This window comes from Somniosus microcephalus, chromosome 15 (genome assembly GCF_052327205.1).
Source record: "Somniosus microcephalus isolate GS21.2 chromosome 15, FLI_Smic_1.0, whole genome shotgun sequence".
NCBI lineage: Eukaryota > Metazoa > Chordata > Chondrichthyes > Squaliformes > Somniosidae > Somniosus > Somniosus microcephalus.
Window position 1 is genome coordinate 44,757,235 of NC_141001.1, and position 20,299 is coordinate 44,777,533.

Below are 20,299 nucleotides of genomic sequence, written 5' to 3' on the forward strand. Positions count from 1 at the left end.
TTTGATAACTCTACTGTGAAGTGTCTTGGAATGTTTTACTATGTTAAAGGCACTATATAAATGCAAGTTGTTGTTCCACCAGTGTCAGATCTGTAACTACCTGTATTTTATCCTAGTGTTACACAGTTCCAGGTTCACAGACTATGTTCTGTGTTTCTCACCAGCCCCCACACCACTCCCTAATCAAATACTGCAACACAGCAGCCTCGTACTGTCAGATAACCAACCTTTGTCATTGCAAAACTACTTCACCTTTAAGTCAGAGAGTCCGTCACACATCTCTCTCCTGCAGAGATTAGCAAACAGAGCAATGGATCAGCAGGGAGAAATCTTCAAATAAGAGATGGATAAAATGCTAACTAAATATATTTCTAGAAGGCAAAAAGCTGCAACAAAGAATAGAGCTCCATGGGAAAAAGAGATTAAAACTAAACAAATTTTTTTTTTAAATGTGATAAAGTTAGGGCTAACAATACCAATGAAAATCACAAGGAACATAGAAAGCGGAGTGAGGATGTGAACAGGGAGATTTGAAGGGCTTAGAGAATATGAAACAAATGCTAGCAGATAACATAAAAAGAAATATTATGGGCTTTTGTAAGTTAATAAAAAGTAAAAGAATTAGGAAAGAGTGGATAGGACCACTCAGGAATGAAGCAGGTGGAAAATGAAGGTATGAAATAAACATTTTGTACTTTTTTTTTAACATATGACGGTGGAAGTGAGAACATGGGTGTACTGGAGAAGGGTATAGAGTAAGTGATGGAGCTAAGTGTAGAAACGAAATTGGATCTGCAAAAATTAGCAGAACTCCGGGTGGGTAAGAACAAAAAGAAAAGACTTTCATTAATATAGAAACATAGAAGATAGGAGCAGAAGTAGGCCATTCGGCCCCTCGAGCCTGCTCCGCCATTCAATGAGATCATGGCTGATCATCCAAACTCAGTACCCGGTCCCTGCCTTCTCCCCATATCCCTTGATCCCTTTAGCCTTTAGAAATATATCTAACTTCTTCTTGAATATATTTAATGACTTGGCCTCAACTGCCTTCTGTGGTAGAGAATTCCACAGGTTCACCATATAGCGTCTTTCACAACCTCAGGATGTCCCAAAGCACTTTACAGCCAATGAAGTACTTTTGAAGTGTAGTCACTGTTGTAATGTAGGAAATGCGGCAGCCAATTTGCGCACAGCAAGCTCCCACAAACAGCAATGTGATGTTGACCAGATAATGTTTTTTGTTACATTGATTGTGGAATAAATATTGGCCAGGACACCAGGGATAACTCTCCTGCTCTTCTTTGATACAGTGCCATGGGATCTTTCACTTTCACCCAAGAGCGCAGACGGGGCTTCAGTTTACGCCTCCTCCGAAAAACTGCACCTCCGACAGTGCAGCATTCCCTCAGTACTGCACTGGAGTATCAGCCTAGATTTTTGTGCTCAAGTCTCTGGAGTGGGACTTAAACTCGTAACATTTTAGACCCTGATAGCATGCATACTGACTAAAGTCAGAAATGAAATAGCCGAGGCTCTGGCCACAATTTTTCAATCCTCCTCAGATATGCAAATATGCTGGGGAAGTGAAAAATAATCGATGTAACAACTCTGTTTAAGAGGAGAAAGGACTAATCAGATAACCATAAAATAGTCTAACATTAGATGTGGGCAAACCTTTAGAATCCATCATTTGAGATAAAGTTAGTAAGCATTTGGTTAATCAAGAACAGCCAGGATGGATTTGCTAGCGGCCAGTCACGTTTCACAAATTTAATAGTCTTTTTTTAAAGTGACATTTGAGGGAATAAAGGGAATGCAGTAGATGTAGTGTATATGAATTTTCAAAAGGCATTCAATGTGTTTTAAGCAAAATTCAGGTATATGGTATAGAAGGAAATATAGCAGCATGAACAGAAAGTTAGATGATGGACAGAAATTAAGTTACGGTAAATCATTCAAATGCATTGAACGGCGCCAAGTTCCTGTACTTGCACGGTAGATACGAACTAAACTTGCCACAGAAAGTTAGGGTTTGTTCATTTCTGTCCACTTACTGCAAGATTACAGAAATTAAACAGGCAAGGACACGTTCACCAGTTACAGTAAATTCTGGTCCAATGCCCTGAAGGTGCAGGAATAGGCAGATAAACCCATTAAAAAATGCCAGCAGCATTTTAGTTTGTACAAATAGGTGCATAAGAGTACAATAATAAAGCAGTTATGATAAATTTGGACAAAACATTATAGGCCATGCTCCCTTTAAGCAGCGCAGCACAGTTGAAATGCTAAGTGTGGTTTTGGGTACCCCCTTATAGAAAGGCCATTAAAGCCAGAAAGGATACAGTGTAGGTTCACCAAGACGATGCTAGGAATGGAAAACTATAGTTCTGAGGCGAGACTGGAGACATTGCGACTATTTCCACTGAAGCAGAGAAGGCTAAGAGGAGACGTAATAAAGTTTTTTTTAAATTATGAAGGGCTTTGATAGAAGGAATAGGGAAAGGCTATTTCCTTTGGTTGGGGAGTCAGTGACAAGGGTGCGTCAATTTAAAATCGTCACTGAATAAGGAGAGAGGTCTTTACACAGTTAATGAGCATCAAAAATCAGTTGCTGCAAGTGTCAGCAGGCAATTCAAACATGAAGTATGACACAGCCCAGCCGGACTCACCAAACGTCAGCATCAGAAGGAGGATCACTGGCAGATCTCACCCCCTCCCCACCCCACCCAGCCAGAGTGCCAAGGACAATTGTAGCAAGAGACTTGGAATGAAAAATGATGGTACTTTGGGCTCAGATTTATCTTCGGCTGGTAATTAGGCTTTCCCTGATATATAGAGCAATAAACTCCCTGGTGATGTGCAGTACAGTAATTTGTTCTGGATCTTTTGACAACCACTTGCAGTTCTGCCACACAATGTGGGAGGAGATCCCCAGCAGCAGAGTGATTAATGCAAACAGAATGAATAAGAGCCTAAAGATTGCACACTACAACACATAAACTTAGTTTCTAATGTGACGGTTTGTGGTCTCTGAAATGGACTAGGCTGTGATGCCCAGTATGGTTCAATATGCTCACTGTCAAGGTTAAAGCATGAAGAATGATTATTTGGGTGAGATACTGGAGAACAGTCACTGCCAGTGGAACCTTACCCCTGTACGGCTAACCATAGCTGTCGTAAAGACAGCGGGGTTTGATTGACAGCTGACGTCATATCCGGGGGGAGAGATCTGCCGCCATCTTGGCTATGCTGGCAGTACTGTACTAGGAGGCACAGAGTCAGGACTGAATAAATGGCACTCCACTACAACTGCTTGGGAGACTCGTAATTACGTTATTAAGATAACATTACATGGTACCAGGATTTATAGAACTCACGATAAGGACATACTACAACAATGGAAAGAATAAAACCTCCGGCTAGCCTGCAACTAGAAGGAAATGTGGATGAAAATTGGCGTGTCTTCAAGCAACGCTTTCTTCTCTACCTCACAGCGATTGACACTTCGACTAGCTCTGGAACACGTAAAGTAGCTTTGTTGCTAACAGTGGCTGGCTCGCAGGCAATCGAACTGTTTAATACATTTACGTTTGCAGCCAAAGATGATAAAAATGATCTGGACAAGGCGATAGAACGGTTCGACGAATACTGCACTCCAAAAAAGAATGAAACGTATGAGAGATTCGTGTTTCGCTCCCGCATGCAAAAGCAAGGAGAATCCTTTGATTTTTTTTGATGGACTTGAAAATAAAAGCACAAACATGCAACTTTAGGGACCTGAAGGAATCGATGATACGCGATCAAGTCGTTTTTGGAATACTCGACAAGAAGGTGAGGGAGAGAATGCTTAGAGACAATGACCTAAATTTGGATGCAGCAGTGAAAATATGTCATGCTAGTGAACTCTCAGCCATGCACACGAAAACTTTCGAAGGGAGCAGCACAGCAGCGGGCGGGAGTGCCCTGGGGCTGAAAAACCTGCCGGTGGATGTGGTACACAAAAGGGACACAAGAGGGCCCACGGAGTTCAAGACGATGACGCCTTACGAATGCAGACGGTGCGGTAATAAACATGTAGCCAGACAGTGTCCTGCTTATGGGAAGAACTGTGCACAATGTAAAGGCAGGTATCACTTTGCCAAGATGTGTTTTTGGGAAGAGAAAACTGAAGGTAAAAAGACAATGCATGCTATTGAGACTAAAGAGACAGGAGCAGAGACTTTGTCTGTTGGAATGGTGCAAAATGAGTCAAAACAGGGCAAAAATGCTAATGAAGTGCACTCTGTAGGACCAAAGACTGAAGTTTGGATAGCTCCCTTGCTGGTAAATGGCACCATTGTTCCCTTTAAGCTAGATACAGGTGCTAAGGCAAACCTCATAAATTGGAGTGATGCACAGAATCTCAAAGTGCAACCTAAAATACTGAACAAGACAGTGTCTTTGAAGGCATACAATGGACAAAGCATTGAAACAAAAGGAACGTGTAGGCTGAATGTTAAGGTAAAAAACCACATTCACCCTTTGACCTTTGTTATAGTGCCTGAAGGACATGAGTCACTGTTGGGGGATAAGGCCTGTGTGGATTTGGGCTTGGTAAAACGAGTCTATACTATCAATGAACTGAACTGTGTGCAGAGTGCCCCCCAAGATAGTACAAATCTGACTCATGAGACTATAGCACACAAATATGCAGATGTATTTCAGGGTTTCGGAGCACTGCCCTTTACATACTCCATCAAACAGAGAGGATGCACAACCTGTGATTCACGCACCCAGGAGAGTTCCAGTGGCTCTCCGTGAAAAACTGAGGAAAGAGCTAGACCGCATGGAGGGACTAGCTGTCATAAAGAAGATTGAGGAACCGACTGACTGGGTAAATTCCATGGTCTGCGTCAATTCAAAGAAAACTGATAAATTGCGTGTCTGCATGGATCCCAAGGACCTTAACGCCAATATCAAAAGAGAGCACTACCAAATTCCAAAGAGAGAGGAAATAGTCAGCGAAATGACAGAAGCGAAAGTCTTCTCCAAGATGGACACCTCGCATGGTTTCTGGCAGTTGAAACTTGATGAAAAAAGTGCTAAGCTGTGCACTTTTAACACCCCGTTTGGTCGATACTCCTACCAGCGTCTGCCCTTTGGTATTAGCTCCGCCCCAGAAATCTTTCACAAAGCAATGGAGCAAATCATCGAGGGCCTGGAGGGAGTGCGGGTGTACGTGGATGATCTGGTAGTATGGGGCTCCACTCGGGGAGCACGACACCAGACTGGAGAAAACACTTCAGAGAATACAGCAGTATGGACTCAAACTAAATAAAGACAAATGTCAGTTCAGTGTCAATGAAATCACATTCCTCGGAGACAAGATCTCTACAGAGGGGATTCAGCCAGACAAGTCAAAGGTAAAGGCTATACATGACATGGAGAAACCAAAGGACAAGAAAGGGGTTCAGCAGGCCCTTGGCATGGTCAACTACCTAGGAAAATTCATTCCAAATCTAGCAGTGAAAACTGTTCATCTGAGAAAACTGCTGCACCAAGAGACAGAGTTCCAATGGGGACATGAACATGAGAATGGAAGGGGCTGCTACACATTCTAGCAAGTGAACCCCTACTGAAGTTCTTCTGCCCTAAAAAGAGGGCAAAAGTGTCCACAGATGCCTCCAAGAATGGATTAGGGGCTGTCCTTCTACAGGAAGATGAAGGAGAATGGCGATCAGTGGCGTATGCGTCACGCTCCATGACGGCTACAGAGTGCCGGTACGCGCAAATCGAGAAGGAGTGCCTTGACTTGGCATTTGGGTGTGAAAAATTTCATACCTACATCTATGGTCTTCCCAAGGTTATCCTAGAAACGGACCATAAGCCACTGCTAGGGATCGCAAAGAAGAATCTGTGTAACATGTCACCACGGATACAATGCCTAATGATGAGACTTCAACGTTACGATTTTGAGCTAACATATGTGCCAGAGACACAAATGTTCATTGCAGACACTATCCAGGGCTGCGCCTTACGCCACACAAAACAGTGCATCAGAAGAGGATGTGGCTCTTCATGTGGATATGGTCTACGCAGCATTGCCCGCCACACAGGAACAACTATCAGTGATAGTCACCGAGACATCAAAGGACCCAGTCCTGAGTAAAGTAATGAGAAATCTTCGAGAGGGCTGGAAGAAAGGGTCATGTAAACAATATTATCACATTCAGTCTGAGCTCTCTGTGGTCAATGGACTACTGCTTAAGTGTGACAGGATAGTAGTGCCCACCTCTATGCGACGAGAAATGCTCAACAGGATACATGAAGGGCACCTGGGTGCAGAAAAGTCAAAAAGGAGAGCACGTGAGGCACTCTACTGGCCAAACATGAACTCTGATATTGACCAGTTGATCGGCGAGTGTGCTACATGTCAGGAGTATCACTACAAGCAAACAAAAGAGCCCCTCATTACCACAGAGCTCCCATCACAACCTTGGGAAAAGGTCGGAACTGATATATTTCACTATGAAGGAAAAGACTATTTGTTAGTTATTGATTATTATTCCAATTATCCGGAGATGGCTCTCTTGTCCAGTACCACATCAAGAGCTGTGATAACTCACCTGAAGTCAATCTTTGCCAGGCAGGGCATCCCTCTAACCCTGGTCTCTGATAATGGCCCTCCCTATGCCAGTCATGAGTTTCAGTCATTTGCTTCAGAGTATGAGTTTAATCATGTAACCTCCAGTCCGTTCTATCCTCAGGCTAATGGAAAAGCGGAGAAGGGGGTACAGATTGTGAAAAGACTATTAAAGAAAGCAGCACACAGCAACACTGACCCATATCTGGCCCTGATGTCGTACAGGGTGGGCCCGCCAGCAAGAGGCAAGCTTCCAGCTGAGCTCTTACTGGATCAGAAAATCCGTACACAACTTCCCAGTTATGTCACACCTGACCACAGAGATGAGGTGTGGGCAGACAAGGCTCGGAAACTACAACAGAAACAAAAAACACTTCATGACCACACAGCCACTACACTAGTGCCTCTACAGGAACAGGATATCGTTCGCATTGAAGGGCCTGAGTCATGGCCTAAAAGAGCCACCGTTCTACAACAGGTCATACAGTGTCATGACAGAGAACGGCAATGTGTTTCGCAGAAACAGGAGGCACCTACTGAAAACCACAGAGACCTTTCAGCCTCAGGAGGGCAGAGAGGAAGACGAGAGGAGGGAAATGCCACAAAGTGACGAAGGACACAGTAGTGATAATGTGACAAGAGACCTGTGTGGTACAGACATGAACTTAAGGGATACAACTGGGGTGGTTCAGCAAACACCCGTTCAGCCACGCAGGTCACAGCGCACCAGAAAGCCTGTAGTTAAACTTGACCTGTAGACAGGGATTGATAAGACTGTAAACAGTTAATGGACTCCTGGGTGTGGGTAAGGTTTATACTTACCTACAATTAGTTCAACGGTGTAGTTACACTGACTGTTTCTATATGATGTTAACAAGTGTGCTATGTGTTGTGTTATGTTATGTTATGTTGTTACTGTGTTATGTCTTCATTGAAGGGGGTGGGGAAGATGTACGGATAACCGTAGCTGTCGTAAAGACAGCGGGGTTTGATTGACAACTGGTTGACGTCATATCCGGGGGCGAGATCTGACGCCATCTTGGCCATGCTGGCAGTACTGTACTAGGAGGCACAGAGTCAGGACTGAATAAATGGCACTCCACTGCAACTGCTTGGGAGACTCGTAATTACGTTATTAAGATAACATTACAACCCCAGGAGAGATGGAGCGAACACGGGAAAAGAAAGAAAGGCACACCTTCCCATCTCCCTTTCCTCCTACCCTCCCTCCCAACAACCTCGGCTCCTAGCTCTTCTGTTCCCTCAGTCAACTCCACATTAACCCATTCCCTTTACATTGCCCTTCAAAAATGTCTGCTCTCTTGCTAATGAATCCCTCATCACTTACATCCCCTCTGCAGAAGAATGTGTCAACAGTCTCAACTTTACCAGGAGTCAGTTTGCCAAAAACAATTCTTTTCCACTCAGTAAGGCCGCCCCTTCCAGTTTCTCACACCACATCCCCCCACCCTCGATGCAGTGATGATGGGACAGCTACCATCTCAAAACCATATTGATTTTTCCCCTAATTCTCTTAAAATCCTCTTCACCCACTGTATTCCGAAACTCCCAAGTCCTCACTAAAATCTCATCACTCCTGTCTTCCCTTTGACTCCACACCGAATGACTATTTATTCTCAGTGATTTCAATCTTCATCCAAACTCACCTTACCTCAGTTCTCCTGACTTTCTTTCCCTTCTCAGATTCTTTAACTTCATCCTCCATATGGATTCCCCAATGCACATACATGGTTAGCCCCTCAATCTCAGCCACACAGTGCCTCAAGACTTCCGACACCTCACTCTCTGATAGAACTCACAAACACCACTGCCTTACTTCCCTTGTTAAACACAATCACCTGGCAGCCCAAAATATCTGTTGCAATTTCCTCCAACTAAACACTGGGAAGTCTTCAGCTCTCAACACAAACTCAATACCCTTGACAACAACTCCATCTCCCTCCCCGGCCACCATCTCAGGCTGGACCAGATTTTGCACTACAATGGCATGCTATTCTAACCCAAGCTGAGATTCTTTTCCATCAAAAGGGGCAGCACAGTGGCATAGTGGTTAGCACTGTTGCCTCACAGCGCCAGAGACCCGGGTTCGAATCCGGCCTCGGGTGACTGTGCAAACTCCACACAGACATTCTCCCCGTGTTCGCGTGGGTTTCCTCCGGGTGCTCCGGTTTCCTCCCACAGTCCAAAGATGTGCGGGTTAGGTTGATTGGCTATGATAAATTGACCCTTAGTGTTAGGGGGATTAAATACGTGGGGTTACGGGGATAGGGTGGGATATGTGTTGGTACAGGGGTTACGGGGATCGGGTGGGATATGTGTCGGTGCAGGTTCGATGGGCCGAAATGGCCTCTATCTGCACTGTGGGGTTTCTGTGATTCTGTGAAAAAGGCTGCCTACCTTCACCTCTAACATCGCTTGTCTCCCTGCTATCTCAGCCTATCTGCTGCTGAAACCCTCATCCATGGTCTACTACCTCCAGACTCAAATACACCAATGCTCTCCTGGCCAGCCTCCTTCCCAAAACTACAGCTCACCCAAAACTCTCATACCCGTCTCCCATCCCGCACCAAGTCCCGTTCGCCCATCACACCTATCCTCGCTGACCTACATTGATTCCCAGTCTCCCAACACCTCAAATTTAAAATTCTCATGCTTAAATCACTTCATGGCCTCACCCCTCCATAATCTGTCATTTCCTCCAGCTCTAAATCCCCCACACCCAAACTCTAAATTCCTCTTATGCATCCACCACTCCCTTTATCCCACCATTGGGGGCCGTGCCTTCAGCCACCCCAGGCCCCACACTCTGGATTTTCCTCTCCAAACCCCTCCACCTTTCCAAGTTCCTCTCCTCTTTAAAACCCACTTCTTGGTCACCCCACCTATTTTCATTTGGCTCGAAGTTTAATATTTTGATTATGTCACTATAAAGTGCTTTCAAAAATAAATGCTGCTTCTTCTTATGTTGTTGTACATGACACAGCTCTCTTCTGATTCCATTCATACTCATCAACACTACATATTTTCCGATGGTTTGTCCTGACTTGCTCACACGGTCTTTATCCCTCCCTCCCAGTGTTCATTGTTAATATGTTGGCGACGTTGTCCTGAAGCAGAGCATCAGATTCTGTATGTATGGTGATGACACACAGCTTCATCGGTACATCTCATCTTTTGATTTCAAGGCTACTAATCGAGCCTCCAACTGCCTGTCTAACATAAAGATGAATCATATTTTCCTCGAACTCAATGCAAGTAAAACTGAAGCCATACTTTTTAGCTCCCATCAGCTCCTACTTGCCTCTCATTTAACTCAGTAATGGGCCACCTTTGGTTAGGTCTGGTAGCTCGGAATCCTGGTATATTGCTTGATCCAATGGAGGTCGAACACCAAACCATCGTCAACACCTTCACCGAAGCGTACGAGAGCATGGGCCTTACACTAAACATCCGTAAAACAAAGGTCCTCTACCAACCTGCCCCCGCCACACAGTACTGCCCCACGATTATCAAAATCCACGACAAGGCCTTGGACAACGTGGATCACTTTCCATACCTCGGGAGCCTACTGTCAACAAGGGCAGACGTCGCCGACGAAGTCCAACACTGCCTTCAGTGTGCCAGTGCAGCCTTCGGTCGCCTGAGGAAGAGAGTGTTTGAAGACCAGGACCTCAAACCCGGCACTAAGCTCATGGTCTACAGAGCAGCAGTGATACCCGCCCTGCTGTATGCCTCAGAGACATGGACCATGTACAGCAGGCACCTCAAAGCACTGGAGAGCTACCACCAACGCTGCCTCCGCAAGATCCTGCAAATCCATTGGCTGCATAGGCGCACCAACGTCAGTTTTCTTGCTCAGGCCAACATCCCCACCATCGAAGATTTGACCACGCTCGATCAGCTCCGATAGGCGGGTCACATTGTCCGCATGCCCGATATGAGATGCCCAAAACAAGCGCTCTACTCGGAGCTCCGGCACAGCAAGAGAACCCCAGGTGGGCAGAGGAAATGCTTCAAAGACACCCTCAAAGCCTCCTTGAAAAAAAGTGTAACATCCCCACCGACACCTGGGAATCATAGGAACATAAGAAATAGGAGCAGGAGTAGGCCAATCGGCCCCTCGAGCCTGCTCCGCCATTCAATAAGATCATGGCTGATCTGATCCTAACCGCCAATCCACTATCACAGAACCATCTCCTGAATCTAACAGAATTAGACACACGAAATAGGAGCAGGATCAGGCTACACGGCCCCTGGGCCCGCTCCGCTACCCACAGGGCCATGACCGATCCGAACCTAGACTCATGTCCAAATTCCTGCCCGCTCCCCGTAACCCTTAATTCCCTTTACTTCTAGGAAACTGTCTATTTCTGTTTTAAATTTATGTAATGATGTAGCTTCTACAGCTTTTTGGGGCAGCATATTCCATGGACCTACCACCCTCTGAGTGAAGTAGTTCCTCCTCATCCCTGGCCCAAGACCGCACAAAGTGGAGGAGAAGCATCCGGGAAGGCGCCGAACACCTCGAGTCTCTTCGCCGGGAGCAAGCGGAAGCCAAGCGCAGGCAATGCAAGGAGCGCACGTCAACCCAAGCACCCCACCCACCCGCCCCTTCAACCCCACCTGTGTGACAGAGTCTGTAGGTCCCGCACTGGACTAATCAGTCACCTGCGAACTCATTTTTAATGTGGAAGCAAGTCATCCTCGGTTCCGAGGGACTGCCTAAGAGAAGACTTGGTCTTCTTCCCCACATCTGTTCCATAACCAAAACACTCTTTCCACCTTCAAAACATCACGCGCCTCCACCCCCACTTCTCCCCACTGCTACAGAGACTCTAGTCCATGCCTTTATCACTTTGAGGCTTAACCTTTCCTAATTTTCTCCAGCTGGCTACCCCTCTTCTATCCTCCTGAATTATAAGTCATTTGGAATGCTCTTGTCCACATCCTTAACCACTAAAAGCCCTGCACTTCCACCAGCAGGCTCCACTGGGTCCCTGTAGCCTTCTATATCAATTTCCAAAATAAGAACTTAAGAATTAGGCCCTGCTCCGCTATTCAATAAGGTCATGGCTGATCTTTGGCCTCATCTCCACTTGCCCGCTCGATCCCCCTAGAGTCCAAAAATCTATCTACCTCAGCCTTGAATATACTCAATGATTCAGCATCCACAGCCCTTTGGGGGAGAGAATTCCAAAGATTCACAACCCTCAGTGAAGAAATTCCTCCTCATCTCAGTCTTAAATGGTTGAACCCTTATCCTGAGACTATGCCCTCTAGTTTATGACTCTCCAGCCAGGAGAAACAACCTCTCGGCATCTACCCTGTCAATCCCCCTCAGAATCTTATATGTTTCAATGAGATCATCTCTCATTCTTCTAAACTCGAGAGTATAGTCCCAATCTATGTCCTTGTCTTCAAATGCCTCTGTGTCCTTGCTCCACTACGCTGGAGATCTCCAGCAGCTCTACATTCCTGGGAAGCTACTGCACCCTTACCAAAGAGGGAAGGTTTTCTAATCTATAGAGTAACTGAAGATGGCTTTAACAAAACTCTAGCACGGGCATTTGCAATGAAGATCTGCAACTGCTTCAATAGGAAGAAGCTAGCAAACATTGATGTTGAATATGAATGAAAAAAAATACCTGGATCCTCACTAATGTTACAGTTCATAAGACAATATTCAACAAAGGTTGGCATGTTAGGACAACAGTGGCATCTGTATTACAACTCTACAGCTACGAGATGCCTTATGGCAAGAGGTATAAAATATACAAGTTGCTATGTAAAGATAAATCAATACAAAAAATTTAATAAGACCACAGTTTTTTTTTTTATTCGTTCATGGAATGTGGGCATCGCTGGCAAGGCCAGCATTTATTGCCCATCCCTAGTTGGCCTTGCGAAGGTGGTGGTGAGCCGCCTTCTTGAACTGCTGCAGTCCGTGTGGTGAAGGTACGCCCACAGTGCTGTTAGGGAGGGAGTTCCAGGATTTTGACCCAGCGACGATGAAGGAACAGTGATATACTTCCACGTCAGGATGGTGTGAGACTTGGGAGTGGTGGTGTTCCCATGCGCCTGCTCCCCTTGTCCTTTAGGTGGTAGAGTTTGGGAGGTGCTGCCAGAGAAGCCTTGGCGAATTGCTGCAGTGCATCTTGCAGATGGTACACACTGCAGCCACGGTACGCCGGTGGTGGAGGGGGTGAATGTTTAAGGTGGTGGATGGGTTACCAATCAAGCGGGCTGCTTTGTCTTGGATGGTGTTGAGCTTGTTGAGTGTTGTTGGAGCTGCACTCATCCAGGCAAGTGGATAGCATTCCATCACACTACTGACTTGTAGGCGGTGGAAAGGCTTTGGGGAGTCAGGAGGTGAGACACTCGCCGCAGAATATCCAGCCTCTGACCTGCTCGTGTTGCCACAGTATTTATGTGGCTGGTCCAGTTAAGTTTCTGGTCAAAGGTGACCCCCAGGATATTGATGGTGGGGGATTCGGCGATGGTAATACCACTAAATGTTAAGGGGCTGTGGTTAGACACTCTCTTGTTGGATATAGAGTATGGTACGAATGTTACCTGCCATTTACCAGCCCAAGCTTGAATGTCATCCAGGTCTTGCTGCATGCGGGCATGGACTGCTTCATTATCTGACGAGTTGCGAATGGCATTGAACACTGTGCAGTCATCAGCAAACATCCCCACTTCTGACCTTATGATGGAGGGAAGGTCATTGATGAAGCAGCGCAAGATGGTTGGGTCTAGGGCACTGCCCTGTGGAACTCCTATAGCGATGTCCTGGGGCTAGATGATTGACCTCCAACCACCACAACCACCTTCCTTTGTGCTAGGTATGACTCCAGTCAATGGCGAGTTTTCCCCCCTGATTCCCATTGACCAGTTTTACTGGGGCTCCTTGATGCCACACTTGGTCAAATGCTGACTTGATGTCAAGGGCAGTCACTGTCACCTCACCTCTGGAATTCAGCTCTTTTGTCCATGTTTGGACCAAGGCTGTAATGAGGTCGGGAGCAGAGTGGTCGCGGCAAAACCCAAACTGGGCATCAGTGAGCAGGTTATTGGTGAGTAAGTGCTGCTTGATAGCACTCTCGACGACACTTTCCATCACTTTGCTGATGATTGAGAGTAGACTGATGGGGCGGTAATTGGTCGGATGGTATTTGTCCTGCTTTTTGTGGACAGGGCATACCTGGGTGGTTTTCCACATTGTCGGATGGATGCCAGTGTTATAGCTGTACTGGAACAGCTTGGCTAGAGGCGCGGCTAGTCCTAGAGCACAAGTCTTCAGCACGACAACCGGGATGTTGTCGGGGCCCACAGCCTTTGCTGTATCCAGTGCACTCAGCGGTTTCTTGATATCACGTGGAGTGAATTTAATTGGCTGAAGACTGGCTTCTGTGGTGGTGGGGACTTCAGGTGGAGGCCGAAATGGATCATCCACTTGGCACTTCTGGCTAAAGGTGGTTGCAAACGCTTCAGCTTTGTCTTTTGCACTCATGTGCTGGGCTCCACCATCATTGAGGATGGAGATATTCATGGAGCCTCCTCCCCCGTTAGTTGTTTAATAGTCCACCACCATTCACGGCAGGATGTGGCAAGACTGCAGAGCTATGATCTCATCCGTTCATTGTGGGATTGCTTAGCTCTGTCTATAGCATGCTACTTCCGCTTTTTAGCATGCACGTAGCCCTGTGTTGCAGCTTCCCCAGGTTAGCACCGCATTTTTAGGTACGCCTGGTGCTGCTCCTGGCATGCTCTTCTACACACGTTGTTGAACCAGGGATGGTCCCCTGGCTTGGTGGTAATGGCAGAGGGAGGGATATGCCAGGCCATGAGGTTAGATTGTGGTGGAATATAATTCTGCTGCTGCTGATGGCCCACAGCGCCTCATGGATGCCCAGTTTTGAGCTGCTAAATCTGTTCTGAATCTAATCCATTTAGCACGGTGGTAGTGCCACACAACGCAATGGAGGGTGTTCAGCGTGAAGACGGGACATCGTCTCCACAATGACTGTGCGGTGGTCACTGCTATCAATGCGGTCATGGACAGATGCGACAGGTAGATTGGCGAGGGTGAGGTCAAGTAGGTTTTTCCCCTCGTTTTGGTTCTCTCACCACCTGTCGCAGGCCCAGACTGGCAGTTATGTCCTTCAGGACTCGGCCAGCTCGGTCAGTAGTGGTGCTACTGAGCCACTCTTGGTGATGGACATTGAAGTCCCCCACCCAGAGTACATTCTGTGCCCTTGCTACTCTCAGTGCTTCTTCCAAGTGGTGTTCAACACGGAGGAGTACTGATTCATCAGCTGAGGGAGGGCGGTAGGTGGTAATCAGCAGGAGGTATCCTTGCCCATGCTTGACCTGAAGCCACAAGACTTCATGGGGTCCGGAGTCAATGTTGAGGACTGCCAGGACCACTCCTTCCTGACTGTATACACTGTGCTGCCACCCCTGGTGAGTCTGTCCTGCCAGTGGGACAGGACACACCCAGGGATGGTGATGGAGGAGTTTGGGACATTGGCTGAAAGGTATGATTCTGTGAGTATGACTATGTCAGGCTGTTGCTTGACTAGTCTGTGGGACAGCTCTCCCAATTTTGGCACAAGTCCCCAGATGTTGACGAGGAGGACTTTGCAGGGTTGACTGGACCGAGTGTGCCGTTGTCATGTCCGTAGCTTGTGCAGAGTTCGATGCCGGGTGGTCTGTCCGGTTTTTTTCTTATTGTTTTTCATAGCGTTTTTTTTACAACTGAGTGGCGTGCTAGACCATTTCAGAGGGCAGTTCAGAGTCAACCACATTGCTGTGGGTCTGGAGTCATGTATAAGCCAGACCAGGTAAGGACGGCAGATTTCCTTCCCTAAAAGGACATTAGTGAACCAGATGGGGTTTTTATGACAATGCGATGGTTTCATGGTCACCATTACTGATACTAGCTTTTTATTCCAGATTTATTTAATTAACTGGATTTTAATTCCCCAGCTGCCATGGTGGAGTCTGAACTCACATCTCTGGATCATTAGTCCAGGGGCTGCATTTCTACCTTATTCACTTGCCTTAATTTTTAATTTTCTTTTGTGCTCATCAACGGGAGGAATACTGGTGCTGGAGAATTGAACTCTTCCATTTCAGCCACCCAGTGTTAGCATCAAGCACTCTGGGTTCAGGTAGAACACAGTCAGATACATAGTAAAGCTTCCTCTACTCTACCAACACAACATGCCTCATCTCCAACCTCAACCTCAAGAGCACCCCTACTGCACCAGTATGACATTCTTCCCAATATTTTTCATACCAGACTCACTGTGTGAGATTGCCAGTTACTGTCAGTTCTGCACTGTGGGCTCATGCCCGCAAAAAACTAGACTGAGATGGCCCAAACTCAATTCACGTAGGACCCTTACAGCCAGCAGATAGAGGAGTCTTTAATCCCATCATTCTGAACTGGATTTGAATCTAGGTCCCAGAGGTAAAGGCCAATATCTAATCCATTACATCAGCCAGTTTGACGCTATCCTGCTTACCTGTGAAGTCTCAATATTCACCATAACCGCTTGGTCCAAGACCTCAAAAGCAGCCTAGTCTGCAACTATGGGGTTTAACCATGTCAGCACTGACATAGGTAGATATTGTTGAAGTATAGTTCTTGTGACACGCCTGTACTTCTGCAACAGGTGTCGAGAAAATAGGATCAAATGCAGGAAACTATTATGTCTATGTGCCTGTCTCTCCTCCCCCTTTCAGTGGGTATTTGATTACATTGCTGCACTGTTGTCACTAAAATATCAGTAAAGCACAGTGGTCTATGCATGATGTGTTTGTATGATACATTAGCTGTACACTCTATCCCAGGTATACTGGCACACCATTGTGGTGTAATCTGCATTCTATACCATCATACAGGCATATTGTTCGATGTATGTTCTATTCTGGATATACTATTAGATGTACACTCTTCCAACCCATAGGCGTACAATCTGTCCAGGATAGATGCACTGCTAGATGTATGCTCTATCCTGAGTATATTTGCACACTTTTAATGTAAAAAGACGACTTGCATTTATATAAGCGCCTTAAACGACTTCAGGATGTGCCAAAGTGCTTTACAGCCAATCAAGTACTTTTGAAGCGCTGTCACTATGGTAACGTAAGAAACGCAGCAGCCAATTTTCACATCCAGAAACAAGGCCCCACAAATAGCAAGATAATAACCAGATAATGTTTTTGAGATGTTGGTTGAGGGATAAATATTGGCCAGGGAGAACTTCCCTTATTCGAACTAGTGCCATAGGATCTTTTACATTCATCCAAGGAGGTCAGACAGGGACTTGGTTTAACATCTCAGCTGAAAGACGGCACCTCCGACAGTGCAGCATTCCCTCAGTACTGCACTGGACTGACAACAACAACTTGTACTTATATAGCGCCTTTAACGTAGTAAAACGTCCCAAGGCGCTGCACAGGAGTATTTTAAGACAAAAAATTTGACACCGATCCACATAAGGATAAATTAGGGCAGATGACCAAAAGCTTGATCAAAGAGGTAGGTTTTAAGGTGCGTCTTAAAGGAGGAGAGGTAGCGAGGCGGAGAGGTTTAGGCAGGGAATTCCAGAGCTTAGGGCCTAGGCAACAGATGGCACGGTCACCAAAGGTTGAGCGATTATAATCAGGGATGCTCAAGAGGGCAGAATTAGAGGAGCGCAGATATCTCGGGGATTGTGGGGCTGGAGGAGATTACAGAGATAGAGGGGGGCAAGGCCATGGAGGGATTTGAAAACAAGGATGAGAATTTTGAAATCGAGGCGCTGCTTAACCGGGAGCCAATGTAGGTCAGCGGGCACAGAGGTGATGGGCAAACGGGACTTGGTGCGAGTTAGGACATGGGCAGCCGAGTTTTGGATCACCTCAACCTAGATTTCATGCTCAAATCTCTGATGTGGGAAGTGAACCCACAACCTTCTGACTCCTAGGCAAGTACGTTACCACTGAGCCACAGCTTCCCCAGGTATACTGCCGCAATGTTAGACATACACGATCCCAGGTATACTGGCACACTATTATATATGTACACACTATCCTGGATATACTTTCACGCTAATATATGTATATATAATCTAACCCAGATATACTGGCACACTGGTGGATAAATACACTATCCGGGTATATTGGCTAACTGTTAGATGTACACTCTATAATGGCACATTATATATACACTCTACCCCAGGTATATGTGTATATTCTATCTTGGGTGTACAGCCACACTATTATATGGACAGTCTATTCTGGGTATACTGGCACATTATATGTAGTCTATTCCGGGTATACTGGCACAGTATTATATGTACAGTCTATTCCGGGTATACTGGCACAATATTATATGTACAGTCTATTCCAGGCATACTGGCACACTGTTAGATGGACAGTCTATTCTGGGTATACTGGCACAGTATTATATGCAGTCTATTCCGGGTATACGGCACAGTATTATATGTACAGTCTATTCCGGGCATACTGGCACATTGTTAGATGGACAGTCTATTCTGGGTATACTGGCACACTGTTATATGTAGTCTATTCCGGGTATACTAGCACACTGTTAGATGTACAGTCTATTCCGGGTATACTGGCACACTGTTAGATGTACAGTCTATCCTGGGTATAGTGGCACACTATTATATGTAGTCTATTCCGGGTATACTGGCACACTATTATATGTACAGTCTATTCCAGGTATACTGGCACACTGTTAGATGTACAGTCTATTCTGGGTATAGTGGCACATTATTATATGTACAGTCTATTCCGGGTATACTAGCACACTGTTAGATGTACAGTCTATTCTGGGTATAGTGGCACATTATTATATGTACAGTCTATTCCGGGTATACTAGCACACTGTTAGATGTACAGTCTATTCCGGGTATACTGACACACTGTTAGATGGACAGTCTATTAGAAACATAGAAGATAGGAGCAGGAGTAGGCCATTCGGCCCTTCGAGCCTGCTCCGCCATTCAACGAGATCATGGCTGATCATCCAAACCCTAGCACCCGGTCCCTGCACCGACAGCCATCCCACCCACCCAAGCACTATCCCCGTAACCCCACGTATTTAATCCCCCCTAACACTAAGGGCCAATTTTTTTTTATCATGGCCAATCAACCTAACCCGCACATCTTTGGACTGTGGGAGGAAACCGGAGCACCCGGAGAAAACCCACGCAGACACAGGTAGAATGTGCAAACTCCACACAGACAGTCACCCGAGGCGGGATTTGAACCCGGGTCCCTGGCGCTGTGAGGCAACAGTGCTAACCACTATGCCACCGTGCTATTCCGGGTATACTGGCACAGTATTATATGTACAGTCTATTCCGGGTATTCTGGCACACTGTTAGATGTACAGTCTATTCCGGGTATTCTGGCGCACTGTTAGATGTACAGTCTATTCCGGGTATTCTGGCACACTGTTAGATGTACAGTCTATTCCGGGTATACTGGCACACTGTTAGATGTACAGTCTATTCCGGGTATACTGGCACACTGTTAGATGTACAGTCTATTCCGGGTATACTGGCACATTATTATATGTACAGTCTATTCCGGGTATTCTGGCACACTGTTAGATGTACAGTCTATTCCGGGTATAGTGGCACACTGTTAGATGTACAGTCTATTCCGGGTATTCTGGCACACTGTTAGATGTACAGTCTATTCCGGGTATTCTGGCACACTGTTAGATGTACAGTCTATTCCGGGTATACTGGCACACTGTTAGATGTACAGTCTATTCCGGGTATACTGGCACATTATTATATGTACAGTTTATTCCGGGTATTCTGGCACACTGTTAGATGTACAGTCTATTCCGGGTATAGTGGCACACTGTTAGATGTACAGTCTATTCCGGGTATACTGGCACACTGCTGAATGTACGCTCTACTCAAGGTCCAATATTCCCACAGCTGCCCCCTACCCCGTTCCCAGGTACCTGCTAACGCTTCCTTCTCTCAGGCTCCGGCTCCAAACTCGATTCCAACTTCTCTGACACCCACCATCAACAGCACCCTGCCGTCTCTCCGGACCCCCCGGAACTCCACACCCGCACAACTGGGCCGCGGACAAAGGTTCCTAGCGGTGGAAGCCAGTCGACAGCACGTGACCGGCAGTGACGTACCGGCGCGGCGCGGCGCCGACCCAGATTGAGCATCGGCAGGGCGACAGCGGGGCCTCCATTATTGTTCCGGTGCTGGCAAACAATCCTCACAGCTCGGTCTAGAGTTAGGGAACAGTGTAGGATGGAGAAATAGGGGGATGATGGTGGGTCCTATTTCCTTTCCTGGTGAAAATTCAATTAATCTGTAATTACCTAATCAGTGCTTTCACGTAGAGTTAGGCTGGGGCAAGTGTGATTAGTGAAGCACCAGACTGCTAGTTGCAGTTTGCACTTTAGTCATAAAATCGTACAACACAGAATTAAGCCATTCGGCCCATCGTTCCTGTGCGCTAGCTCTTTGAAAGAGCTATCCAATTAGTTGTACTCCCCTGTTCTTCATAATCATAATCAACTTTATTGTCATTGTTAGTGCACAAGTGCAGTACAACGAAATGTAGGCTTGCGGCTCCTGAGAGTGTACATTTAGATTA

At 46.3% G+C, this 20,299-nt stretch overlaps 1 protein-coding gene across 4 annotated transcripts in view; it reads right to left on the reverse strand.

The window, feature by feature from the left end:
• Positions 1 to 19,941, reverse strand: part of gtf2h1 (general transcription factor IIH, polypeptide 1) — a 58,858-nt gene extending 38,917 nt beyond the window's left edge. For 2 of the 4 annotated variants that reach the window (XR_015080974.1, XM_086007721.1), the window contains exons 1-2: positions 19,644 to 19,941; positions 6,606 to 6,747 (exon numbers count right to left, since the gene is read on the reverse strand). Coding sequence is in view for 2 of the 4 variants with exons in the window: in XM_086007721.1 (XP_085863847.1) it covers positions 6,606 to 6,693 (88 nt within the window). In the remaining 2 variants the exon portion in view is untranslated. The remainder of the gene's footprint in view (positions 1 to 6,605; positions 6,748 to 19,643) is intronic. The other 2 variants (XM_086007718.1, XM_086007720.1) reach the window with 2 other exon arrangements.
• Between the last annotated feature and the right edge of the window lie 358 nt (positions 19,942 to 20,299).